Source organism: Rattus norvegicus, chromosome 5 (genome assembly GCF_021556685.1).
Source record: "Rattus norvegicus strain SHRSP/BbbUtx chromosome 5, alternate assembly SHRSP_T2T, whole genome shotgun sequence".
NCBI lineage: Eukaryota > Metazoa > Chordata > Mammalia > Rodentia > Muridae > Rattus > Rattus norvegicus.
In genome coordinates, this window is record NC_141538.1 from 62,412,836 (window position 1) to 62,440,753 (window position 27,918).

Consider the following 27,918-nt stretch of genomic DNA (forward strand, 5'->3'; position numbering starts at 1 on the left):
ATATATAGTTCTAATTTTACCTAAATTCTGCTTAAAGGACAAAGTATCTCCTATAACACCTGGAAGGGGGGATACTAGATGCTCAAAAAATAATGTGACTTGTGTTTGATAGACACAAAATAGATGTACAAGAAAATGAAAGTGCCTTTAAAGAGGGATCTGTGTATATGTACACATCGTTACTTTCCTACAATTAGTTGTAGATATGTTGTGACTTGGTCTTTTTCTTGCCCTCTTCAAAGCCTGGAGTTTGTTGCAATGCGCGTTATAGTTCTCAGAAACACTGGCCGCCTGACAAGCTATCTGTTTGGCTAGTCTGAAGGCTGAGGTTGCTGCAGCAAAAAGTGGGTTACACGACAGTACAGCTCTGCTGCTGGAGATGGAGGACCAATAGCCTCTGACAAAGCTGCACAAGGCGGAATGGAGCAGTCAAGGTCTTTGTGAAGGTTCCTCTGGCCACTCCCGAACCCAGTGGGAACCTGAAGGTAAGTGCCCCACCGTGAGCCCTGAGACCTGGGTGGTGCGACAGAGTCGGCTGGCTGAGTTCTTCCCACCCCGGGCAGGTGCTGATCGCAGCATCCACACAGACCCCGCTCTGCCTTGGGTGTATGCGGGTGGGCCAGTCCCCGCAGCCCCTGCAGCGCCAACCGGGTCCAGCTCCCGGGGCGCGCTGACCTTGCCGCGGGCGGCCGGGCTGGCGCAGTCCCCGCGCCGCATTGCCGGCTGCTCGTGCGGGCGCCCCCTGGCACTGGGACCTCCCGCTACTCCGCCGCCGCCGCGCGCCCGCGCTCCCACCGCGCCCCACGCCCGCGGCCGAGCGGGCTGCGCGGGCCGTGCCTGAGGCTCCGGAGGGTGGGGCGGCGCGCGCCCACGGGCCGGCCGAGGGCGCCTCGCGCGGGTGCACGCGCAGCGGGTGGGCGTGCTCAGGGCGCGCGCCGCTGCCGCCGCCTCAGCCTGTCGCGCCGCCCGCGCCGCCCGCTCCCGGTGCTCGGCCCAGCACGTCGGCTCCGGAGCGGCCGTGGGCAGCGCGGGCCCGCGGCGTAGAGTCCGCCGGCCTCGGATCCGCGTCCCGCACGCGGACTGTCCCGGTAAGAGAGGGCGGGGGCGGTGGGACCCCGCCGTCACCCTGAGGGGCGGGTCTGCGGTCCCGGATTCGGATGCTGGTGTGGGAGCCGCCCCCACGGGCCCCTGTGCAAGTGGACGCACCCCAGTGACCGCTGCCTCTACACGGGAGAGAGTCCGTGGGACGTGAAGGGAGACGCCCAGTGCGCTCTGCACTTTCTGCCTTGCACAGCCCCAGTGTGGAGGCACCCTCCCCAGGCCCCCAGGGAGGCCTTCTGTGTAAGTAGAGAGGCATTAGGGTAGTCTCTGGACTTGGCTCCATGGGAGAACATCTGGGAACCTCAGGGACTTTCCCAGTGGTGTTGGTGAACCCCAGGTAATTTCATCCTGTGCCCCAGAGATGCCCAGAAAGAACCTTTGGCTGGAGAAATGGGATCCATTTGTGGCATCATAGCTCCAAGGACTTAGGCACTGACCTCCTGAGGGATTCAGTGTGCCCTCACTTGTCCCCCTCAACATAATGGAAAGGAGTGGGGACTCTATGGGGCCGTGGCCTTTTTTCATTCCAGTTCTCACTCTGCCCCCATTAGAATGTCTCTTCCGAATGATAGCCCAGTTGGCTTCAAGCTGGACTTTTGGGGAGACTGGAACTGCTTGTAAGAGCACAGAGTCTAAGGGATACCAAGACCAGTGAGGCCTCCGAACCAAAGATCTCTGACCCTGCGAGCTCGACTCTCCAGAAACAGTATACCAAGTGTCTGGAGGAAGGAATAGGGGGGAGGGAAGCATTCTTGAGAACTAGTGTGCCAGGCACTGTGCTAGATATGTTTAAACACCTTACATAATACTTAACAACAGCTTCGTAAAATTACCCCATTTAAACATTAGGTATTTGTGACGCACGCAGGCTTTGCCCGAGATCACAAATGAAGCCTGTTCTTCACATTTAAGTCAGAGAAAAGTATTAAACAGGGAAAGAAGGAAGAGTGGATGTCTGTTAATAAGTTGTGTGGACGTGTCAGGCATGGAGCTTTGGAGTATGCTCAGAAAGGGATGCTTAAAGAGAGGAGGACGGTTTAACAGAACATTCGACCATTGGAGCAGCTGTCCACTGAATCCCGGGATCTCAACTCGTGGCTTCCGTTGCTGGTAGCACTACTGTAATGGTGTGGTGGTCTTTGTCAGGGGTTGCTTGGGAGAACTCAAGGGGCCACCTTCCCTGCTGCAGGACCTTGGGGGATGAAGAAAAGGAGACAGTCACTCCCTTGTGGCCCTGTATGTGCACCAGTAATCCGCAAACACCCCAGGACACTGCTGAACAGTTCTGTAGGAGAAACAGGAGAGGGGAGAGAGGATGGAGGCCAAGGAAGGCTCACTGGGAATCTGTTGTCCAGGAGAGAAAGCCTGAACTTGATCCAGTAATGCCCCTTGTCTCACCCCAACACTTTCATTCCAGCTGAGTCCTAAGGGTATAACTTAGAGCCCAAAGATAGATTCTTGCTTCTTATCCAAAGAGCGAGTGTGAAGAGGCCAAGCCATGCAATTTACCACAGAGCCATTCTGGACTGTTTCTGTCCATCTTCATCCTCTTCTGCACAACCAAACCTAGCATCCTCCTTTAACAAAACTATCCTCCTAGAGCTGGGCTCTGACGACAAAGAGCCAATCAGAGCATAGGTCCATCAAATATATATATATATATACATATATATATATATATGCATGCTTGGTCCTGGTTTTCTTTGAAAACATATATACCTACTTCAGAGACCGAGACAAGAGGCTTGCCACAAGTTGAAAGGAAGGCCAGCCTGGGCTATGAGAGAGACTGTCTCAGAAAAACAGAGCCAAATGAAGAAACCAGAAAACACTGTGTTTCTGCAATGGCTGTGGTAATATATGGCTAGTACCCTGGCATGTGGGAGGTAGAGGTAGGAGAATCACAAGTTCAAGGCCAGCCTGGGCTGTATAGAAAGTTCTTGGCATTGTCCCAAAAACAGAAGATAAAAAGAAGTGTTTCTTTGGGTGTCTGGGATTACACAGTGAGAAGAAAGAGGAAGCTACCAAGGAAACCGAATAACCTATCTGACCCATTGTTAGTTGGTCTTTTATCTTCCTTAAGTACCTGGCTTCTTTAAGGTTCAGATAGATGTAGTACTTCATGCACAGCTCCACAAGCAAATCTGACAGAGGCGCGTATTGGTTATCATCTGATATAAAGTTATTTATGATCCTCTTTCAACTTAAACCCCTCTCATTAGTTCAGCAGGGATATATATATATTATATTATATATATTATAGTGATATAAATAATATATAATATATAAATAATATTGTTTTAAGAGAGAAAACCAAGACCAAGCCTGCAAATATGGTGGTATTCGTCCTAATTCAGACATATCTTTTTGTTTAGGCTTGGTTTGTTTTTTTCAAGACAGGGTTTCTCTGTGTGGCCCTGGCTGTCCTGGAACTCACTCTGTTGACCAGACTGGCCTGAACTCAGAGATCTGCTTATCTCTGTCTCCTAAGTGCTGGGCCAAAAGGCATATTTCCCGTTGGAGTATTTTGTTGTTATTATTATTATTGTTATTGTTGTTGTTATTATATTATTTTTTTCATTGAGGACTCTGAGAACCACACTCCCTGGTAACTTGGGAAAATCCCTTTATTGGTCTAAGTTCTCCCCAGAACCTGGATCCTCGGTTCCACCTCCTGATGTCTAGCATTGAGTGAACATTAAATTTCGAAACTTGTCAGAACAGTGCCTAAGCATAGTGTTTCTGGGTGGCCTTAATCTCATAAACACTTGAGTGCACACCAATAGGCATGTATGCCTTTCCAGCCTTGGATCTTCCATAGATTCTCTGACCATGCTGCAGCCATTTTCTTCTTCCAACACTACCCATGTATATTTTGAAATGTTTCCTTTTCTTGGGACATGGATAATCAAACCTCCCCACATGCATTTTCCATGGCTCCATGTTTGCTCCCATCACACCTGTTCCAAAGTAGATCATATTCACGCTACCGGTCTCCCGTCTCTTCAGCTACAGTACCTGTTGCCTTTCCGCACCACAGGCCTGTCTAGCAATGCTTCCTCATTCCCCGGATTTAGGGATTCGTATTTGACGGGGACATCATTATCTACTCCATCTTTCGGTCTTAACCCCTAAGTTCTGGTTGGAATCGTTCTACCAGCTTGGGACTAAGACGCATGGGCTAGTGGTGTCCAGCTGGAGACAGGACTATTGGCTGCATTATAGCATCGTTCCGTTCTCCACCCACCTCCGAGCAACCCTCTCAGGGGTGGGCACACACTCTAGGTGCTGCTGACCTGCCAGCACTGTGCTCTGTAAGCAGGAGGGGTCTCACCCTCGAGGAGTTTGCACAGAATCAGTCTGCATTTCGTCACTCAATCAATATCAAGGGCAGGGAAAGTATGAGGGGAAGTGCAGTGTGACAGGCTATCGATGGTGGTCAGTGGGAGTGTGCCGTTTCCGGTGTCACACACCGACGACTAACTGCTAAGCTAGGCTACTTTCAGGCAGCCACAGTCCAACCCCTGGTAAAGTTACCCTTGCCCATACGTGCCGAGGAAACTGGTCACATGCACTCTTGCCTCCCTGTGCAAGTCATCTACGTGGACAGAGGCATTATATTACGAGTTGCAGAGCCCTTTACATGTTATGATCTCTGACGGAGACTGTTTCCTGTTGCTATGGTCTTCTCTCTGAGACACTAGTGAGGCCGCAGCCTTGCCCTCTTTTTCTTGTTTCTGTTTGTTCTTCAAGCTTATGTCTCCCATAGACAAAGCTCCAGTGATTAACAGTCTCTTCCTGACAGGCCTTAGGTTGTGGGAGAGTTCCATGTTGGAGAGCCGTGAAAGGTCATCTCTGGGATTTACCAGGATTGTCTCTGATCATCCTGGCCAAACTCCCTTCCCTGCCCCTCACTTCCCTGAATGCAAAGGAACATTCTCTTTTAAACAAATATTCTAGGCATACTACATCAAACCGGCTCTTTGAACTGATGCTAATTCATGTGCGAGTGCAGATCTCCTTGCCTATTTCCATCCAGCACCAGGGCCGGCTTCATAGCTCTAAGTCATGGTGGAGTCTCCATATAGCTCCATGCTTGGCATGTGTTTTTACCTCTTCCTGGAATGCTTTTTTTTCCCCTCATCCACTGGGTTAACTCCCACTCATCTTCAAAATTTAGCTCAAGCAACACCTTTTTTTTTTAATCCTACACGTATGCCCCCTACACATGCACATACTCCCTGCATCCTCACAGGCTGGGACTCCATTCCTCCATCCTCCTAACAGCTATTAGCACTTGATTTGTGCCTAACACATAGTAGGCTGCGCGCGCACACACACACACACACACAGAGAGAGAGACAGAGAGAGACAGAGAGAGACAGAGAGAGACAGAGAGAGACAGAGAGAGACAGAGAGAGACAGAAACAGAGAGAGACAGACAGACAGACAGAGACAGGCAGAGACACAGAGAAACAAAGAGAGAGACAGACAGACAGACACAGAGACAGGCAGACAGAGAGAGAGAGAGAGAGAGAGAGAGAGAGAGAGAGAGAGAGAGAGAGAGGACAGAGTGATAAGCAAGAGGGTGGTAAGAGTTAAAGTGTAATAAGCTGCATAAGTGAAGCCAAACCCGTGCTTTGGGGACCTAAGAGCAGAAAGCAGGGAGTGCCTCTCCATCTTGCTGGAAAAATTCACTTGCTGAGTGCAATCCCACCAGCCAATCACTGCCAGTGTGATGTTCCTTAACTGTTGCTCTGCTTCTGTGGGAAGTCAGAGCTGTAGCTTTTAATGAAGACAGCCCAATCCCCAGAGGCTAAAGATCATGCCATCATTTTGTTCTCATGTATATTAAAGCTCTGTGAGCCTTCAGTAAATATTAAGCAGCAGCAGGACGTCCCTCCTGCCTCACAGCCTTGAGCTGAGGCTGGGAGACCGTTTCATCCGGCCTCCAGCCCGTCTGCTTCTTAGAATCTCCAGAAAAACCTCTCTGCGGTTCGGGCGACTGTCTTCCTAGATAAGAAGTGGACCCAAGGAGGACGGGAGGGTGGCTTCAGGGTCCACACTCATGAGAACTGACACCAGTCTGTAGGTTACTGCCAGGAGACCAGCAACTAGAAACAGACTCCCAGGACACTGCATGGAGAGACTGGATTCCTAAAGCAACAGGCAGAGGAGAACAACTGGACCACTTGGGTTGCCTCCAAGACCTGCGGAGGGTAAGGGAAATCTTCGTGATGGCTTTTGCTTAAGTTCTTTGGGTCGACGTTGATGTGTATGGTGAGCTCAGGGTCTGTGCTGTCCAGCCTAAGTCGTGACTAAGGCAGGGCCCTTCTTAGGGTCAAATGACCCTTTTACAGGGATCACATATCAGATATCCTGCAGAGCAGATATTTATATTAGGATCCATAACAGTAGAAAAATTACAGCGATGAAATCGCAACAAAGTAACTTTTTGGATGGGGCTGGGGGGTCACCACGGCACAAGGAACTTCATTAGAGGGTGGCAGCAGTGGGGAGGTTGAGATGATGCTCACAGACTCTGGTTCTTAGTTTTTCTCGACCTTTGTAACTTTTGCCTTCTGTGTTCAGTTCAGTAGCTTTCCCTGAGGGTCTTAGTCCTGCAGCTACACAGGAACAAACCAACCAATTGAACCTCCACACCTGCGTGCATAGACACCACCCTACTCATCGTCCCTGGCTCAAACCCTGCACCAAGGAGATGCGTTTTCCAGCTTCCTTCTTGTACCCTAGCGAGCTTCACCCCTGTGGGCCAAGATGTAGTCAACTTAGACAGAGAATAAGTACCGTAGACTTGGATGTGGGTGTTTCTCTTGTCTTAACGTTGTGGCTGTAGAAACTGGATAAATTAAAATGTTCACCCCTCCCATCCATAGTCAGATTGAAGTAGATGCGGTCCTCTGTGGCAGAAAGTCACCCATAGCTACGATAAGGTCAGAATTCTTATCCTCAGCGCCCCACCTCTGAGGAGGCAGCGTGGATGTGATTCGCTGAGTCAACACTGTATTTCTAGAACTGAGATCCTGAGCCTTGCTCTGATCACATTTTGGGCCTACTTTGGTTTTACCTTCTTCTGGTTTTACCTTTTTCAGTGCTGGGGATTTTCCAGGAGCCCATGTCTGTTACACAAGCACTCTTCCATTCAGCCACATCCCCAGGTTCAGGGTGCGAGACTGAGGTTTTCTAAGCTGCCCAGACTAGCCTTGAACTCACTTCACAGCCCAGTCTGGCTTTGATCTTGTTTGTGATCCCTCTGCCTCAGAGTGGCTGGAATTACAGCCCTAAGCAGGCCTAGTCTCTGGCCAGCATTGGTGAAAAGAAAGGATACGAACACTGTGCCTGAAATAAACTGTCTTCGCCCAGTCATCTCGGCCACATTCATGTCTGTGAAAGACAGTGGGAGCCGCCAGATTTTCTACCCTTTGTTTTCATTTCTTTTTCTGCAAGCTCGATTCTTTTGTTGCTGTCTCCCTCCCTCTGTAAATCAGATTTGCCTCAAGCTCACAATGATCCTCCTGCCTCAGCCTCTCAATATCGGGATTACAGGTGGATGCCACTACACTCAACCCTCAGTTCCCTTTTTCTCACTTAGGGGCTCTTTTGTCTATTCCTGCCTAGGAAAACCCTCGTAACCTCCAGAGAATTCCTTTTACTTGCTCTTGGGCCAAACAGCTGCCATTTCTATACACAGGATGAGGCTCAAGTGAGTCAGTGCACTTCATGTTGGCGTGCTGGATAAGGAAACTCCTGCCTATTAGGCAGGCTGCTCCCCAGCCTCTCCAGAGCCACAGATCTGTGCCTGGGCAGAGGGCTTCCCTTGCTTCCCTTGCCTTCACCTCCCTTGTTTGTTTACCATCTCCTGCTGTGGAGCAGAACCTCTCCACTCCCACTACTTTGCCCTTATAACCAGTCCCATTGCATTCTAGGTAGGTGCTCTGCAAAGAATGGGTGTGTCTTGCACACACATTCCGAGCTGCCCACATACTCGTTCTGCCTGACAAATACATCTCAACAGCCTCTCCTGCTGAAAGGAAGATTTCTTTCTGTTCACGCAGTCAGCCATACGTGCTCGCTCTACGGTCTCACGCCACCTGTTCTATCCCTAAGGTGTTCTTTAAGCCTCTCCTGTATACACCACAAAATCTTGACAGTCACACCATTCTTGAGACAACATCTTCTTATCCCCTCTTCATCCTTGTTGGAGAAGGGGGGGAGATCCCTCCCACCAGCCAGAGAAGTCATTAAGAACGATTTGTGGGATCTTTGCAAGTTTACTTCCTTTTAGCTTGCTCTTCTTCCTAGGCTTCCTTCCAGCCCAGAAGAGGCTGGGCTTTCTCTCCAGGCATTCCTCTTAGCCACCGCTAATCAGTAGCACTTGTTTCTCTGGGAATTAGAGCCGCCTGTGTTAACTTCTCAAACACCACAGGTGTCTGTCTCTGCTATTTCGGCACGCTCGCTTTTAATCAAGGTGTCTTCTGCAAGTCCTCTTCATTAAGCATTAAGAGATTTAAGCCTTATTCTCAAGGCTTAATTCTGTTGTGTCCTCGTGCTTTATAATCAGATCACAGCCAGGCCATCTCAAAATGATGAAAATAAAATGAACAAACAAAAAATAAAATGGCTTGAGGTCTTGTTTGGGTTGTAGAGGCTTCCTATTAATGGTTCTACTTCACAGTTTTCTGCCTTAGGGACATAAGGCGATCTAGAAAAAAAAATGAACCATCTCCAGCAAAGGGAATAGACGTATTCAAAGGAACTGCGGTGAAGAGCACCGTGTTGTTTGCTTTTTTTTTTTCTATTTGATTATTTTGATAGTGTGTGTCAGCTCTGTCTTCATAAAAGTTCCTCCAAAGACTAAAGTCCCAACACGGCTGCAGTGGCTTCATTACAGCCGAGGGATCTTGGCATCTCCACAGAGCGAGTGCTCTTCCAACATGAAAAAGCGGGAGGAAGCAGAGCTGCAGTGTGAGGAGGTCTCCGTGGTCCAGCTGCTGCTACACTGATGATAGGTCGCTTCACCTATAGAATGGTGCTCCTGACCAGCTGGGTTTGTTCAGTATCCCCTGTTACGTCATCAGAAGAAGTCAAAGGCCAAAAGCACATACTGGTTCTCTCCCGGTGAATTGGTCTTGGAAAGTGATTTAACTATGTTCAGGATCTCCAAGATAAGTGTTTCCGTCTGAGGCTCAGCCCATGCCTTCTTTTTTTTTTTTTTTTTTTTTTTTTTTTGGTTCTTTTTTTTTTTTTTTTGGTTCTTTTTTCGGAGCTGGGGACCGAACCCAGGGCCTTGCGCTTCCTAGGTAAGCGCTCTACCACTGGGCGCACATCCAGCCCCCAGCCCATGCCTTCTAATAAACATAGTAGTCTCACCACTGTTGTCCAGGACTTCCGACATAATTTCTAAGAACGGGGTGCCTCCCATCTATTTGGAGAACTGCTTTATCCCCTACGGCCCCAGGAGCCGTGTAGACACTGCCGAGCTCTGGGGTTCTGCAGCCTGTTACACTGACAACAGACGGATGTATTTGTTACAAATCTAAGTGCACCTTACACTTGCTGTGCCTTTCAGTTTCCTCCTGGAGTTTTTTACAGACTCTCCTTGCTCCCATCATCCAGCTAAATCACCATTTTGGAACCATGTCTCTTATCTTTGTGTTTCAAAACATTTAAATCAACTTTTTATAGTGTGTCTATTAAGTTATTCTGCAGTTTCTTCTTTTTTTTAATTCCCCCCCCCCATTCTGCAGTTTCTTATTAGAATTCTTTCTACCCTCTGACGGTTGTTTTTAAAAATGTTTCCGTAGGGCAGAAGGGCATGGTGGGCCTTTAATCTGACTCAGAAGGCAGAATCAGGTGGATGTCTTCCATGTCTAGGCCAGCCTGGAGTTCCAGGCCACCCAGGGCTACATAGAAGGGGGGAAAAAGCATTAGTAAAGGTTACTCATGGCCACAGTTCTGAAGCGACCCATCTGTTGTGCAGAGTATATTTTCTCTCTCTCTATTTTCTCTTTTCATCTCTCTCTTCCTCCTTTTCTCCCACCATTTCCCCTTAAAAATACAAATCTATTCTCTTGCAATTCTTGGAGCCAATGACAGGACACGGTCTCAGCTGGGCTACCGTGAAGGTGTCCATCCGCAGGGGAGCATGGCTCTCTGGAGGCTCCACCAGTGTGCAGTTTTCTTGTCCTTCTCAGCTTCTTGAACCCGCATATATTACTTGGCTCATGACCCTCTCTTTGTCTCAAAGGCAGCTGTAGTCTTTAACATCTTCCTTGTGTCCTATCACAGAACAGGTTTCCTTGGCCAGTCTGTCTCTAGTAGACCTCCCATCCACACAGACGGTCAAAAGCAGTGGGTTTCCGTATATTCTTGTGTTATAAGTGGCCATCTTTAAATCCAAAGGAAGAGTGTGGCAGGGTGCCTGGGTAACAACAAGCCCGGGCTCAATCCCAGCACTGCCAAAGGAAAAGAAATACAATTCCTTAATGAAAAGTGTTTACCGGGAGGTGGTGGCACACATCTTTAATCCCAGCACTTGGGGAGCAGAGGCAGGCGGATCTCTGAGTTCTAGGCCAACTTGGTCTACAGAGTGAGTTCCAGGACAGCTAAGGCTACACAGAGAAACCCTGTCTCAGGGAGACAGAGAGACAGAGACAGAGAGACAGAGAGAGAATATATGGGGAAAAAAAAAGAACTTCACCATGCTTAGTCACCAGGAAAACACAAATCTAAACTGCATTGAGAGTCACCTCACCCCAGTCAGAATGGCTGTCACCATGAAAACAAACAGCAAATGCTGGTGCAGCTATTGGGCTATTAGTCCAGCCTCTGTGGAAATAAGCATAGAGGTTCTAAAAAGGAAAAATCCAAATGAGGCTGTGATATTGTCCACTCCTGGGTTATGTACCTAAGGGAATCTAAATTAGAATACACCAGAGATAACTAAGCCAAGCATAGGGAAATTTGCCTGTGACCCCAACACCCAGGAAACTATGGTAGGAAGATCCCCAATATCCTGGCCAACCTGGGTGAGTTCCAGACCAACCTGGGCTACACAGAGACTCTCTCTCAAAACGAAACAACAACAACGCAGTAGAGAGAAGTACACCACGTTTTGTTGTTGTTTTGAGACAGATCTCACTATTAGACTTGGCTGACCTGGAGCTCCTGTGTAGACCAAGCAGGCCTCAGACTCAACAGAGATTAGCCGGCAGCCTCTGCCTCCTGAATGCTGGTAAAAGTGAGCACCACCACGTCCAGCCACACTCAGGTTTACTGTGGAGCTCTTCATGGTAACTGAGCTAAGGGACGTTCATCCACAGTGAGTGGGAAATGAAAATGTGGACTTCTATACAATGGAATTTGGACCAGGAGGGGGATAGCGACTGGACTATAAAAAAAAAGATCAAATAATAATTAATAATAATAATGATGACAAGACTTAAATACTTCCCATTCTCTCCCATATGCAGAACGTAGGCTTTTATAAATGATACGTAAGTAAAAGGGGATTATTTTTATAGAGAGAAGGTGACCAGTGGGAGAAGAGATGAGAAAGGGCAGTGGAGAGTACATGTGTTCAAAGGACATTCTATCACATGCATGGAAACTCATAATGGAATCCTTTGTCTGCACAATTAATAGACACTAGAATTTTTTCAAAGATTCCAAATCACTGTAGAGAATCATTAGCAGGGCAGCTTATTTTTACTTTTTTATTTTATGTATACGAGTACACTGTAGCTGTCTTCAGACACATCAGATCTCATTACAGATGGTCGTGAGCCCCCATGTGGTTGCTGGGAATTGAACTCAGGACCTCTGGCAGAGCAGTCAGTGCTCTCAACCTCTGAGCCATCTCTCCAGCTACCATCGGGTACTTTAATAAGATGAGAATCATCAGGAACCATCACACATAGTAAAAGAAAAGTCATTCCTAATCTTTGGTTTCAGTTACAAGTTCACAAATCAATACTGGTACATACAATATTTCCCCACGAAATGTAGTTCTTACTCTGTGTTGCAGTAAAAATAAAATTAAAAATTAGGGGTGGGAGAGTGCTTACCTAATTCCTGAGGTCCTGGGTTCCATCTTCAGCTGATCAGTTTTCTTTCTTCATTGAAAACATCTCACTTAACATTCAACAGGAAAGCAGTGGACCTGGAATATGTAAGTGCTTGCATTGAAAATGACGGTGATGGGGACTGGAGAGATGGCCCAGAGGTTCAGAACACTGGCTGCTCTTCCAGAGGATCTGGGTTGAGTTCCCATCACCTACATAATGGCTCGCAGCCATCTGTAACTGCGGTTTTAGGGAATCCGATGCCCCTTTCTGTCTTCTGTGGGCTTCCAGGCAGGGGGTACCAGACATACATGCTCTCAAAGCACTCATAAAAATAAAATTATTTTTTAAAATGAATCTACTCTGATCGTCCATTGAGGCACAAATTTCTAGATCTTTTCGATAAACCTTTGCCAGTGCAACCGTGTAACATTTACTGATCGACAGTAAGCGTTCGTTCGTTTTATATATTAGGGCTTTTATTCTTTTGAGTTGTTTCTTAAATTTTATAAACTAACAAATGGAAGAGGCAGGTCTTCTCAGTTGACCAATTCAAGAACATGGGTTTCTGTCAGGTGTGACAGCACACGCCTCTCATCTCAGCACTCGGAAGGCAGCGGCAGGACGAGGATTGGAGGTCAGCCTGGCACACGGTGGGCTCCAGGACAGCCAAGGCTGCACAGTGAGAGCCCATCTTTTAAAACATGGGAATATGAGTTTTCTTGGCAACAATAAGTTGCAGGGTAGAAATGTGTATCACTGTGGTGCATACAAACAAGAAATATTTCTAGAAAGAATATATGGCCATCACCAGGCACAGCATATAGTAAGGTTTTATTTGGAAAAGCAAGTTCTTGACAACTACCTGAAAGGATTTGGTTTGAGTTTTCTGTACCACCACCCCCATGTGTGTGTGTGTGTGTGTGTGTGTGTGTGTGTGTCTGTGTGTGCGTGTGTGTGTCTGTGTCTGTGTATCTGTGTGTGTGTGTGTGTGTGAGAGAGAGAGAGAGAGAGAGAGAGAGAGAGAGAGAGAGAGAGAGCACTCGTGAGTGCATTTGAAGGCCACAGGCCAGTTCTGGGTGTCATCCTCGGAGCGATGCACCTTGTCTTTTGAGGCAGTGTCTCTCATCAGGACTTGGGACTTGTGGACTAGGCAGGATTTGCTGCAGTCAGATTTAGCTCTTGTTTCCTTATGATGCAATCACATGCACACCAGTACACCTGGCTTTTTCTGGGGTGTTGGGAATCCAACTCGGGTCCTCATGTTCTCAGAGCAAGCACTTTTCAGACTGAGTCACCTCCCCTGCCATTAGTTTTGTTTTTCTTGAAACAATGTCTTATTCTGTAGCCCAGGCTAGCCTTACACTTACAGCAGCCATTTTGCCACACACACACACACACACACACACACACACACACACACACACACCGCCCCTGAGTACTAGAATCACAGGCACGAGCCACCAGGCCTGGCTTTGAAAACTGTCTGTTCACATCTGTTATGTTCCAGATACATCACCAGAGTGGAAGTAGGTATTATACGTTCAGGGTGAAATAGTCAGAGGGAGTCAGCATTGATCAGATAATCATCCCATTAAACACGTGGTGAGGAAAGTACCCAGGAGCAGAGAGCACTTACCCAGAAGCACTCCAGCCTGGAGTCTGCAGTGACTTCCCCAAAAGAAGGACACTTGAGTACACTGGAAAGAGTAGGCAGTAATTGGGGTGCTCATGGTTCCCAAAAATAGAGAAAGCATATCAAATAAAGACATAGCAGGGCTAGCGGAGCTCGTAACACTGAGGCTAGCAGGCAAGTCCAAGTGTATGGTACCTCAGAAGCTGCCGTAAAGGCACAGATCTGAGGAAGTCTGTCCCAAAAGCTGCAGAAAGCCATTGAAAACATTCATGGTGCTGTAGATGTCCCTGCGTGTCCCGGGGATGTCCTTAATTTAACACGCACAAAATCCAATGGTTCCTCTTCCTGATTTCCAACTCTCTGGCCATTCTTCTAGTCTAATTAAAACTGCCCTCTTCTATTTTGTCCTTGAGCCAATTAGTTACCAGTTTATTCCTAAAAGTCTCTAATCCTATTTCCATGGTGACAAATGCACTCAATGCCATGCCTGCTCTCACTTCAGCTTAAAGCCTCACCGTCTTACCTGGATAGTGTAGTGTCTTCTAATTGTCTCTACCTTGCCTCTTACCCACCGCCACGTTTTCCTCAAAATAAACCAAAGACAGCTTCTCGAGCCGTTCCGTAAGGTCCTCTGTGACCCGGTAATGTGGTCTCACACTCTAAAAAACAGCCCGATGGCTCTGTAGCTTGTACCATGAAATTTGCTCATTTAAAGTGTAGCACTAGATTATTTTTAGCATTTGCACAGTTACGAAATCATCACCACACTTCAACATTTGAACACCTTTGTTGCCCTCAAAATAAGGCTAGACCTAGTAGCAGCCATGCCGGCCCACACCTTTCTGCAGACTTAGGGATGCACCAATCTATTTTATTTCCCTAGACTTACTGGACACCACACAAATGGAACCACAGAACCTGTGTTCTCACATGAAGACCATCCATGTTTAGTGTACGCCAGTACTTCATTTCCGGGAGAGAAGGATAGCCCATTGCATGGATAGGTGGCCGGGAGTTCTGCTTGTGTCTTTGGAGTCTGGTGTTTAAAGGCTTGAGCGGCGTGGTTCTGTCCCACCTCCATTCCCTGTGATGTGTGCCCCAAACACCCACAGTTCAATAAGCCTTGATTGGGGTGTGCCAAGGGCAAACGGACTGTGCTCCGCTTACTGCGGGCACACATTCCTCGGCCGATGCCCCCTGAGCTCTCTGTGTAGAAAGGAAAAGGCCACTGTGCCATATCACATCCTCACTTTCCCAAGCTGTCCTCTGCTCCTGCAGAGGACGACAGGGGTGCTGTTCCTTTTAACTTGTGAAAAGTTGCAGACCTTGGACAATGTAAAGGCAAAGGTGAAGATGTGATCAAAACAAAGAAGTCTTAGGAGAGCAAAGCACCTACCACAGAGCCTGGATAGAGAGGCTTACTGTCTGTGAGAGACCCACAAAAGGGTGTTTGTGACCTTGGCCACATACGCAGCAGTGACAGAGATTCCCGAGTGCCTGATTCAGAAATCTTCCAAAAATAGAAATTCATTCACTCTGGCCGGAATGTTAACCAGTACCTCAATGAGACAGACCCTGGGTGGGCTGTGCACAGTACTTCCTGGAGGTGCTTTCTTTCAACCAGAAAACTGCAAAATGTTGAACCTCCTTTTAGGGGAAAGGGAAAACTTAGTATCTGGAGTCCCAACCACCTCAAAGTAGCAGAGAACAGAGGTCTCTGGGCTAGATCAGCTCTCAAATAACAAGGAAGACAGATATCAGTTCACATAGGTACAGTACTATCCACTTAATTAAGCACTATTTAACCCTTTTTTCTTTCTTGTACATTGTGTGTGCTCTGTGTGCATGCATGTGTATCTGTGTGTGTGCCTACATATGTGCATGTGTGTGCATGTATGTCTATGTGTGCCTGTGTGTAGGGTTGTGGTGTCCTGTGTCTGCTCTGCCACAGGGCGCAGCCACTGAAGAGGGAGAACATGGGGAGTTGATCACACTTACCCCACACTGTCACTGGGGTAGGTGTTGGCCGTAGAGAAGCCCCAGGACACCACTCCAGGGGTGGAGAAGCATAGTCTGAGGCATGGGACCACTGAAGCTGGCTTGGGCGTCCCCGGGCCTGCGACAAGGCCAGGGCGTCTGGTTCTCGAACTCTTGGACATCCAGGCAACACTGGAAGCTGCAGAAGAGCTGGGAACGGAGTGGGGACTGATGTAGCTCGAGACCGGGGTAAGGGGAGCTCTGGCTGGTCCCTGCGGTAGGAGGGAGTACTTTGGCTTGATGGCTGTAGGTTTGAGCTTGGGCTTGGTGGTGGCAGTGGCTGGGAGCACAGAGAGTCCTTCCACAGGAGATTTGAAGGGGGCTGTATAGGTGAAGGCCTTCTCCATGGCTCCCCATGGTGGATCCCGATGAAAAGAGGCAGTCCACGATTTTAAGGCATTTATTGTCATGGCGGAAACTAGATGAGTAAAACCGTACCCCACTTCTCAGGACGGGTCTGAGATTAATATCGTTTACAGGAAGGAGTGTCTGGGAAGGGAAGCTTATTGACTAAGCCTCCAGGCCCTTAGGTACCTCATTAAAATGGAGATCTGTCTGGAGCCTAGGTGACCAGAGATCCCGTCTCTACATGTGGAGGGGCTTGGGGCATTGCCCATAAGTGACTGATGATCACAAATCTATGGGGACTGTGGCTAGTGACAGGGGCCTGGTACCTAGGAGCATGCAAAACTTCTACTATCCTTTCAGGGTCATCAGGGCTTCTAGCCTTAGCTCAACCAGGAACCAGGCTGCCCTTCACAGTCCCACACCTGTGTATGAGCCTGTGTGTCTGTGTGTGTGTGCCTTTGTATATGCATGTGTGTCTGTGTGTGTCTGTATATGTACATGTTTGTCTGTGTGTATGTCTGTGTGTGTGTCTGTGTGTGTGCGTACATGTATGTCTGTGTGTGCCTGTGTATGAGCCTGTGTGTCTGTGTGTGCATGTGTGTCTGTATGTGTGTATGTGCCTGTGTGTGCATGTATGACTATGGGTGCCTATATATGTGCCTGTGTGCCTGTGTGTGTGTGTGTATACATGTGTCTGTGTCTGTGCCTTTGTATGTGCATGTCTGTCTGTGTATGCCTGTATATGTGCATGTGTGTCTCTGTGTGTGTATGTGTATGCCTGTATATGTGCATGTGTGTCTCTATGTGTATGTGCCTGTATGTGCATGTATGACTATGTGTGCCTTTATATGTGCCTATGTGCCTGTGTGTGTGCACATGTGCATGTGTCTGTGTCTGTTTCTGTGCCTTTGTGCGTGCATGTGTATCTGTGTATGCCTGTATATGTGCATGTGTCTCTCTGTGTGTGCACATGCATCTCTCTGTGTATGCACGTGCACACACACACACATTTTGCTGAGGTTTGTGCATTCATCACAAACTTTCTACTGTGGTACTATAAGAACAGTCCAAGTTTGTTCCCTTGTTATCCTCAAGATAGCCCTGTGTAGGGTGCTGAACAGATAACCCTCCTATAAGAGGAAAAACTAACATTAGCTAGCCAGTCAGAAGCAGAACCAGAGTCTTCTGACTTCTTAGCACGTGCTCTTTCCAGTATGCCTTGCTACTAGGAGCCATGACTGACAATATTTAATAGTGCCTGCCTTTTCAATGATGGATAAAACTGATTTTGTCCACAGAGCCATGGGGGTGTTGATGTCCAAGCGGCAGACAGTAGAGCAGGTGCAGAAGGTGAGCCTGGCTGTGTCAGCCTTCAAGGATGGGCTACGGGACAGGCCTTCCGTTAGACGTGGGGGTGAGCTACCAGGGTCCCGCCGTGGCACTGTGGAGGGCTCTGTTCAGCAAGTACAGGAGGAGAAGGAAGCGGAGGCAAGTGCCCCCGGGGTCCAGGAAGAGAGCAGCAGCAACCGTGCAGCCTGGGAGCGGCTCCGAGATGGGCGTGGAGTTGAGCCTGAGGAGTTTGACAGGACCAGTCGATTCACGCCCCCTGCCTTCATCCGCCCCACCCGGAAGCTGGACGATGACAAACCTCCAGATATCTGCTTGGAACCCCGGGAGTCTGTGAGTGTCGTGTGCAGGCAGGGTTTCCCGGCCTTACCTTATAAGGATCAAAGAACAGACCGGGAAAGATAGCTGTGGTTGAAGTGAGAACCAGAAGATGGAGGGGAGCGGGGTCTGGAACAATCCTTTTCTCACAAGATGGGCTTAGATGTGTCTCAGTGAAGGTTGCTTGCCTTACGTGTTCAAGTCCCTGTGTTCTATCCCCAGTACCACAAAGGGAAACAACGTTTCATGTGAATAAAAATACTAGGTGTATCTTGGATTAGTCGTGGGGAAGGACTTGAGCTTCTCTGTGGTAAGGGATGGTGTCATGGCAGTCCTTGTGCTCACCCACAGAGGGCACTAACCCTTGGAGGGGACATTTGGGAAACTGAGAAGGGAGAAGGGGGAACTGGGTTAAAATACGATGGCTGGGGGTTTCTACTGGTATGTGGTGTCAGGATAGCTAGGGGTGTTAAATGTCATATAGTGCTTGGGACAATCACTCACATGAATCGTTCTCTATAAAATACTAATGGCCCATGCAGCAGCCATGGAATCTTGCTATCTCTACTTCCAAACCCTTTTCATTCCTGCAAGGTTGTCAACGACGAGATGTGTGATATCTGTGAAGTCTGGACCGCTGAAAGCCTCTTCCCGTGCAGAGTCTGCACCAGGGTTTTCCACGATGGCTGCCTGCGCCGCATGGGCTACCTCCAAGGGGACAGTGCCGTGGAGGTGACCGAGATGGCCCACACCGAGACAGGCTGGAGCTGCTACTACTGTGTGAGTCTGGGCTGCAGGGCAGTGGGGAAACAGCATTCTTCCCAGAGGCCTCATCTGAAAAATGACTGTTTCTAAACAGCGACCTAAGGGGGTTTTCTAATAGTGCACGCAAGGGTCCTGGAGCTAGAAAATCAGTTCTTCATTGTGAGGTGCACTATATGGCACTTAAAAAAATATGCCAGGAGCACCTGGGCTCAGTTATGAGACACCAGACCTTGCCAATTGTGTTCCAGAGGGAGCAAAGCACCCTCGGTAAAGAATCAAATAAACAATGGGCCTAACCAATCAAATTAACTCTGCATAGGGCACTGCCTTCTCTAAAGGTCTGTGGCTGCCATTCCTTGCACTCATCGGAGAAACCAACCTGGCATCCTGAACAGTTGGCTTCCAGCAGAGGGAGATTCTGTTCCGGGAAAATACTTAGTCCTGTGGTCCTCGCTTGACCCGATGACTGTTAGAAGCCTTTGCTCTTCATCTCTGAAGTGATCATTATGTGAATTAAATAGCAACAGTGCATCGATTCAGGACTCTATATAAATGCCTTCCAACTTTTAATGGCAGAAAGAATCTAAGGTTCTGTTGAAAGCCAGGTTCGTAGCCATTGTTCATCATGCCTGAGTGGAATCCGGGTCTTTCCTTCCTGCTGTGCGGGTGTCTTCCCCACTCTGTGAGGAGGGGCTGGCGACTGTCTTCTTCCACCGTCCGCAGGGAGCAGACAGGTGCTACTTTCAGACTCCCCATCTCTGGCTTATTCACAAAGTGGAGCCCACCAGTTACTTCCAGCTACTGAAATACCTTCCCTGTAGAACAGACCACTCCAGACTCCGCTCTACAGTCTCTCCCTCCCCTTCTGCCCAACCCGTGCATGCACATACACTGCCACTGAACACAGCCTCTCCACTTGCAGCAACCCTGCTTACCAGTGCGCTGCCAGCATGAGCCTGGGTCAGTCCGTGTCTCTCTCCCGGGAAAGCTCTGCTTCCTCCCCAGCTCTGCTAGGGTCCAGCTGCCGCAGCCACCTCCGTGGGCCTTTTGCACGCACTTCCTCCAGGTTCATCCCTAGAGCATCTCGCTGTCTCCGGACTTCCCTACCCTCCAGTGTGACTTCTGCCTTCAGCCCCTTGTTGAGTTGGCTCCTACTGAGGTCATCAAAGATCTTCCGATTGTCAGGTCCAATGACTGTTCCTCGGACATCTTCTTAGTCAGCCCTTTTGAATAAAATATTTAACATTTCCTTCTTCCCTCCTCTTTCTCTTGGCAGTTAAGTATTTTCTAGAATTTATACAGTAGATGCAAACTAGAGAGACTGTTTCCAAATAATGAAATCCGGGATGCGTGTCTGACCACTGTTAGCACCTCCATGATGCTGCAGTCTTCACTTTGTACCCAGTACTCCCAGTCCCTTCCAGCCTTCTCTGACCGTTCTTTCTCCGCACCGTGATTTGTTCCAGTTCTAAATGCTGTGTTTCTTGGGATTCCATTGTCTTCCCACCGTATTCACTGTCTTTGAGGGGCTTCGTCCTATCTAAATATTAACAATACCCATATCTGTGCCCAGACTTAAATTTCCTGTCTCAGGGGCTTACCCATCTTGACGTCCCACCAGTACTTCATGCTCAGAATGCCCCGAAATGAACTGATTTTTCTGCCTAAACCTGCTCTTCCTCCTTGCTTCTGTAGAAGCACAGTAATCTCACTCACTGGTTTCCCAGTCCCGGCTCTTCCAGTCCCCTCACCCGTAAAGCAGCAGGTTCAGATGACCTCTGGCCTCTCTCGTTCCTTCCCCTTCCCCATTCTCTGAGTTTACCCCTTATTTTTTTCCACCCGGCTGTAGCAGGCGCCCAGCAGCTCTCCATTCCACCAGATACTCCTCTAATCCATTTTCCCACAGAAGTCAGAGATTGACTGTGACAATGGCCGCTCTGTGCCTCCTGATTGTCCTCAGAATGAAGGCCTGAGTTAAGGGGCTCGGTCGAGGCCATCTGAGGAGTCTTCATTTCTAGCTCTCCTTGATTCCCTTCACACTCGCGTGCAGCAGCCACACAGAGCACCAAACATCACTCCATGTGCCCGGCACTTGCCAGGTGCTCAAGGGGTGTTCACTGACACAGTCATAGGATTGTCTGCGAGTCTGCGAGTCTCATGACATGGCCCAGCCTGCTCCTGGCTGGTATTTTAGGAGGAAAGTTAACTAATCATTACAAAAACAAACAAACAAACAAAAAACCTTCAATAGTATTGCTAACAAAATAAAACCTCAATGTGTTTTAGTAATCAAACTTCTATGACGCCATAAAAATTCGTTTTGTTTAGGGACATTTCCAAACCATTCTTGAGCCATTTAAAGTTGCACAACAACTTTACATATCCCTAGAAGCAGGGATATTTGTTTTTTTATAGCTAAAATGTGCTTTAAGCCCAGCCACAAAGCCGGTGCACATACAATAAGCACACGCTGAGCGTCTGGTGGGTGCAGCTAGGACCCACAGCCAAGTACCCATCTCTCATCCGGCAGCCGCTCTGGGAGATGCCTCTGTGGCATCCATAGGTCAGCTCACAGGCTAACTCGAAAGCAGGTATTGGATAAAGAGACTGGGCCAGAGTCAGGATAGCTGGGTTCTAGGGGGGATTCGTCTCCAGAGTCACACAGCTCTAAGCAGACCTTCCCTCTTTCTGGAGCCTCGGTCTCCTGGACGGCGGCTGGGCGGTTGGGATCAGGTGATTTTTCCTCCTCTCTGGTGGAGATGCTCTTTCTATCCCTCTTAGCCCTTTTCACTTGTCACTGGCCTGTGTGGCCGCTAACTCCACATTTACTTTCTTTCAGGACAACCTCAACCTGCTGCTTACTGAGGAGGAGATGTACAGCCTCACGGAGACCTTTCAGCGGTGCAAAGTCATCCCTGGTAAGCTGGCACTGCTGAGAAGGGGCCGGGCACATTCCCTTTCACCCTTCCTGGGATGGACTGGACGGTGGGATCTGGGGAGGAAGGGTGAACGAGTCCTTGTTCCTGAGCCGTGGGCCGTCAGAGGCACCCGCTTCCACCACAGCTCCCCGAGCTCCTCTGGCTGTGGGAGGCATAACTTGAGGAGAACTGGGGCTGCAGGACCCTGAGGGTGCCTGGGAGGCGAGCAAAGGTGTCCAGGGCTGAGGAAGGTGTCCACGTCCAGCAAGGGTGCCTCCCTCCCACAGATTGCTCCCTGACACTGGAGGACTTTGTGCGCTACCGACACCAGGCGGCAAAGCGAGGAGACAGCACCAGGGCCCTGAGCGATGAGCAAGAGGAGCAGGCGGCCCGCCAGTTTGCAGCCTTGGACCCTGAACACCGGGGCCACGTAGAGTGGCCCGACTTCTTGTCCCACGAGTCCCTTCTGTTGCTGCAGCAGCTGCGTCCCCAGGTGAGCAGTGGCGACAGTGGATGTCCATGGGTGACAGAGACCTAAGATGTGTGCTGGGTATATACTAGGGAGCATTGGGGAGTATCTAAGCAAGAGCGTGCATCCGTCCAGTGACAGATGACCAGTGACCAGGGCTGAGGAAACTGCTGAAGAAGACTGGCTTGTTCGGGCTCCTCTAAAAATGTCAGGCCATCAAAAAGGCTTTAAGGAAGGCAGCAAAGGTTAGGTAATGGCAGTGCAGTTCTCGGTGATTTTTGAGGTATTTTTACCTTCACGACCTTAACTTATCTCTTCCTCCCCAGAACTCTCTACTGAGGCTTCTCACCGTCAAGGAGAGGGAGCGAGCTCGAGCCACCTTCCTGGCACGGGGCAGAGGGAGCACCATCAGCGAAGCAGAGTGCCACCAAGCCCGACACTCTTGGTTCTGCAAGCGCCTTGCAGAGGCTCCTTCCTGCAGCGTCAGGTCTGCCCTTTATCAGCTCTGCCCCGCTTAGCCCCCTCTTTCTCAGCCCCTCCTTCCTAGCCCCCCTCTTCCTCCTTCTACCCGGATTTGCTTGGTTTAGCACAAGCTTCTTTCCATCCTATTGGCAGAAGATCTGCCTGAGAACTAGGCAGAGGACAGCAATCCTATTGGCACCATGTGGGACTGCCTCTGTCCTAAATTCTCTGCTGCCCATTTCAGAAAGACTGGTCAGGCACGGCTAGGTCCACGGGTTCACTGGAGTTTGGGAGGAGTCGGGGCTATCGCTGCCCCACAGCTGACCTCACGCTCTTGTGCCTGGCAGCATCAGCCATGTGGGTCCTATAGCAGACAGCAGCCCGGCCGGCAGCAGTAGCCAGAGTCAGGAGAAGGCCCTGCTGCCCACAGAGCAGGAGTCCAGGTGAGTTGAGCCTCCTCTTTGCTGTCTATGGCTTCCACTGCCATGACACCCACATAAGTAAAGGAAGGCATTACCACTTCCACCCCAGAATAGCAAATGCTCACCCTGGAAACCCAGGCTCCAGGAGGACACATTTGACCCCGGGTCTCTAGGGCAAACCAGTGACCAGGGCTTTGTAGTGGAGCCAGTCCTAATCATGTTAGTAAGGAGGCAAGCTCCCCGAGTTTTGTCTGCTCTGAGGCAAACTGCCACTGGGGTTGAGCCTTATGGGCCTTCAGGATCTGTGCCCAGGCTTGCAAACCCGTTCTCTCCCTCTGCAGATTTGTGGATTGGCCCACCTTCCTGAGAGAGAATGTCATCTACATCTTGGCTGCTCGTCCTAACAGTGGAGCGATTCACCTGAAGCCCCCAGGATAGGTGGGACAGAGAAGCTCAGTTCTGGGACGGTGGCATCCTCTCTCTCCTTTCCTTTCTTTTTCCTTTACCAACCTCTGGCACTGAGACTCATGGGAATGGGACACTGCCAACATCTTAATTTGTTATTAAGCTTTATGGCACGGAAGCCACCGTTCCCCTCACAACAGAGGCAGTATGTGTGTTGCCACACTGAGAAGCCCTGAGAGCCGTGGCATTACCTGCTACTGGACCACCTCCTGCCCTCACGTCATAAAACTACCTGCCACCTCATGCATACATATGTGCACATGCACATACAGCCACATACATGCCTAGATAGCCATGCCTTCAAACTCCTGGTTCTTTCTTTGATGAAAAAGGACCAAAACCCCTGTGTTGAGCTCCCCTGGTATAGATAAGAGGGTCTCTTCTCACTCCTTTCACTGGCCAGTTCTGATTCCCAGGAGAAAGAAGGGGACAGATTAAATTCACTTCCCCTCCAGGAGACGCTGAGAGGCCCAATGCCCACATGGAAACCCCCTTCAGTGATGACCACTGTTACTCGTAAGTGTCTGTATGTCCCTCAGGCGTGCCGTAGTGGGAGAACAGTTCAAAGCCATCCCAAAGAGTTTGTGTTTAAATTCTGAGTCCTCGTGATAGAGAAGGAAACTAGCTTGTGCATTTCTGCCTGGAGAAAGTGGAGACAGTCTCTCCCAGAGTCCCAGGATTCTAGGAACTTTTCAACCAGCTCGCAACTTCACAAGTCCTTAGCAGAACAGGAAAGCCAAGGTGAGACACCTGTCCTATTTGTCAAGTGGTATCACATGGTCCGAAGCTCTAGGGACCCATGAGGAACAGATCCACTGGCAGGAATGGCTCTGTGTGAGATGCTGTAGCCTAGGTGGCGGCCTTGGAGGCCAATGAGGATGCAGAGAAGAAAAGCAAGCTGGGTCTTCCCTGCTTTTCAGCCCAACGCAACCCCAGACATAGAAATATGGCATTACATGGAGGGCAAGTCAGCCTCTCACACTGCTCAGAGGAGCTCTGCAGAATGCCTGCGCAGTTGTGCTTTTTCAGAAGGGACAACAAAGGCTTGAGAAGATTTGTACCTCAACTGTCAAGAAGTCAGCGTCAGAAGGGGGACAGTGTGTTCTTCTCCTGTTGCCCCGGTTGAGTTGCTGCTTCTCCCTGCTGCTCACGCCAAGTCTTCCCCTCTGTGCTAGGAGATGGAGCTAGCCTGAGAGGACCTTGTGGACACTCGGAGAGTGCCATGAGTGTAACAAGCTTGCCCTACAAGCTTTGCTCCACCCCATCCACCCAGTTCTGAAGCTCTCAAGTCAGTCCATGGCGTGGGTCAGCCCTAAGACCTAGGGCCCCAGGTTCTGGATCTCTATACTGTCAACCACATGACTTAGGGATGGCCAGTTCTGACAACTAGCCCTTCAAGAGAGAACTGAGGCAAGTCACGCAGAAAGAGGCTCGAACTGTCTGCATGGCTGAAAACACGTGTGCTAAAGTGGATGGTTACGAGAGCTCGGTGCCGAGAGGCTCAGATGCCATGGGCATCTCCAGACAAGCCTTGCTAAGAGCCCTGCATGCTCTCCTTCTATGGGACCTGCCTGACCTAGAAACAGGGTGGTATATGGCTAGAGTCAGAATGTATGGACTGAAACGGAGCAGACGGGATACATGCGGGTTTGTTTTTGAAACCTATGGCTTTAAAAAACTATTACTTAAAAGCTGGGCGCAGTGGTGCATACCCTTAATCCCAGCACTTGAGGGACAGAGGCAGGTGGATCTCTGTGAGTTGAAGGCCAGACTAGTCTGAATAGCAAGTTCTAGGCCAGCCAGGATTACACAAGTAAGACTTAGTCTCAAAGACAACAGTGAAAACGACTCGGCCGTGTTCCCAGGACTGATCAGTGAGGTGGCCCGTTATTGAATCGAGTTGAAGACAAAGCACAAACTTGCTGGGTTCAAGGACTGCATCTGTAGCAGCCAGCCCTGGGGTTTTCCATTGAGAAGATTAAAGCATGTTAAATTCAGGGGCTCTTGCTCATTCTCCCGATGAGTCAGCGCTCTCTCTCTCTCTCTCTCTCTCTTTCTCTCTCTCTCTCTCTCTCTCTCTCTCTCTCTCTCTCTCTCTCTGTGACTGTGGACTGCTGAACTGCACAAGACACTTTGAACAGAGATAATTCATCTCTGGGCCTTGGACAGTGTTTTTCCGCCACTCCCCAGCTGTGGACACTGGGAGCCCATCTCTTGCTCCATGGTCCTTTACAGACCAAGACGATGCTTACCATTTTGGACCAGCCGTTTCTTTCTCCTTTACAGTTGAATGGCAGAAGAGCACAGGCTGAATCAGACTGTGCAGAGCTAGCCCCACAGCTCATCCTCAGAACCAGGTCTGTCCAGGATGGCACAGGACAGCCGACCTCTCCTCCATAAGCATCCAGTGTTGCTCAAAGGGAGGACCCACTGCTCCCTAGTCTGTTGATACAGAAGCCCGCCCCAGCGCAGTGTCCACAATCTCTCTTGGATGCGGCCTCCCCGGAGAGCCCCCTGCAGTGTTTATAGAGGTACACTTTCATCAACCTAGTGAGACTCGTTCTCTTTCCAAGCCTTTCTATCACTGTGACTGTCTGAAATTCTGCCAAGTGTAAAATTAATGGCTCTGATGAGGGTCTGAGAAATGTTTCAGTCTTTCCCATTTCGGCCACCAAAAGTTAAGCTCAATGCTTTTCCTATCCTGAGCTCTAACCAAGGGAGGCTTGGGTTACATACATGCTTCTCTGAAGACCACTTTCTCCAAGCCTGGTTTTCACCCAGAAACTCTCTTCCCAATATTCAGATTAAATAAGGGAATGTCAGGATGCCACAGCAGAGCTGCAGGGACAGAGTTGCTGAGAGTGGCTCAGCTCCGCGTAACCTCTCCAGGTCTGTCCCTTGGCCTCCTTCCCCAGCAAAACATTTGATCTGTGGTCCCTATGGTATCCCAGGGATGAAGCAGTCTCCTCACTCCTAGGTACTGATTCAACTCAAGTGCTCTTCCTTTGAGGAAAGCTGCAGCAGAAGCCATGGATACGTTGCCTCTTTCTACCCCCAGCCCAAGCAATGGGCTGGCAGGGTAAATACTTGCCTTTCTGGCCCTAGTGCTTCCTGTGGGAGGCCATCTGGACCTTGTTTAAGTGGCCAAGCCGTGGAGTTCCCCCATTCCTATCACCAAGACAGAAAGCACAGAATTCAACTGCCTGAGATGAGGGCACTCCACTGGGAAGTGAGTGCCAGGGTTGTCCCATGCCTTAGCCCAAAGCACAATAGTCATTGCAGGCATCATGGCTTCCAGAAGTTCATAAAACAGTAAGGCTAGGAGAAACTGTCTCGTAGGGGCCATCCAGCCATGACTACCCCAGAGCCAAAGTAAGCAACCTTGAGGCACAAAACTTGAACTGGCAGCCAGCTCTGGCATTCCATGTCTCCTTCCAACCAACAAAGTAAAGACACATACTCTGTATGCATGTGCATACAGAGAGACACAAGTGTACAGGGTCATTCGTGGCCCAGAGCATGGAAAAGAGGAGCAGGTCTTGTCTGGACCAGTGATCAAGAGACCCATTTCTATTCTGGAAACCCATTCCGAGAACTGTGTCACTAGGCGATGTCATCTTAGTGCAAAGAGTGCTCTTGCACAAACCAAACAGCTACCACATGAGTAGGCAATATTATTTACGGGACCACCATTGTACATGTCATCTGATGTTGGTTGAAATGTCACTAGGTGGCACATGACTATTCTGTACTTGGCACTGAGAGGCAAAACAACCTTGATGCTGAATTTTCAGACCATCCTGGCAGGACCTGTAACCAGGGCCCCTTTCTAACCTGCCATTTACAGTGGGGCCAGATCTCCTCGTTCTTCTTGTCATCTGGGTTTCTCTTGCTCACTGTCTCTCTCGTGTCCTGGCTGCAGCCCAGACAACGGAGATCTTAAGTGGGCATGATCAGTATATGGCCTGGTCCCACAGCTCAGCTCTGGAAAATGGTGGAGCCAAGCACCACTCCTGCTGCTGCTTGCCTATTGCCACTGTTTTTGGCAACCCTGTAAAGAAAAGGATAGGCTACACAGAATTCCCATTAGATCAACACTAAAGAAAAATGGCTCCCCTCTGGGATGCATGCCCCAGTGGCTCAGAGCATGGCGACACGGGGTTAGGTCTGGTCTAGATGGATAACTAAAGCCCATTCCATTCTACTTTGGAATAGAAAGGGCTGCCCTTTCTATGTCAACAATCAGCAAAGGCCTTCAAGTTTAGCCTCTAAGCATTAAGGGATATCCATGGTTTGTTTCCAGCCAAACAGACTGGGAAGGAGACTCAGAGCCCTTCAGTAACCGAGGATCCAAGGCCCTCTGGCTCCTCGTGTCCTTCCCATGCACCTTTTCTGCTGAAGGTGACTTGGCAGTAATTGGAGGGGACCAACCCCAAGCCCTGTCTTCCTGTCTACAGCTGCATGATTCTCCCTGTGACCCAGCCTTTGCAGTACTCCAGGCGGAGGCTGGGCACTGCGGAAACCATAATAAACAGATTGCGGTGTT

At 49.4% G+C, this 27,918-nt stretch overlaps 1 protein-coding gene across 21 annotated transcripts; it reads left to right on the forward strand.

Annotated features, from left to right (window-relative positions):
• The first annotated feature begins 313 nt into the window (after positions 1-313).
• Positions 314-27,918, forward strand: Phf24 (PHD finger protein 24). 21 transcript variants are annotated; one of them, XM_087550476.1, is made up of 10 exons: positions 314-485; positions 6,187-6,320; positions 17,505-17,556; positions 17,668-17,886; positions 18,466-18,651; positions 21,476-21,554; positions 21,842-22,047; positions 22,350-22,510; positions 22,833-22,928; positions 23,249-27,918. In XM_087550476.1, the coding sequence occupies exons 3-10, from the start codon at positions 17,509-17,511 to the stop codon at positions 23,343-23,345; spliced, it is 1,092 nt and encodes a 363-aa protein (XP_087406602.1). In that variant the 5' UTR covers positions 314-485; positions 6,187-6,320; positions 17,505-17,508; the 3' UTR covers positions 23,346-27,918.

Excerpts from the sequence above, each read along its gene's own strand:
- Phf24 (XM_087550466.1), top strand. The coding sequence starts at position 17,509 with ATGGGGGTGTTGATGTCCAAGCGGCAGACAGTAGAGCAGGTGCAGAAG. Across the intron at positions 22,511-22,832 it reads GCTCCTTCCTGCAGCGTCAG|CATCAGCCATGTGGGTCCTA; the intron begins GTCTGCCCTTTA and ends TGTGCCTGGCAG. Across the intron at positions 22,929-23,248 it reads CCCACAGAGCAGGAGTCCAG|ATTTGTGGATTGGCCCACCT; the intron begins GTGAGTTGAGCC and ends CTCCCTCTGCAG.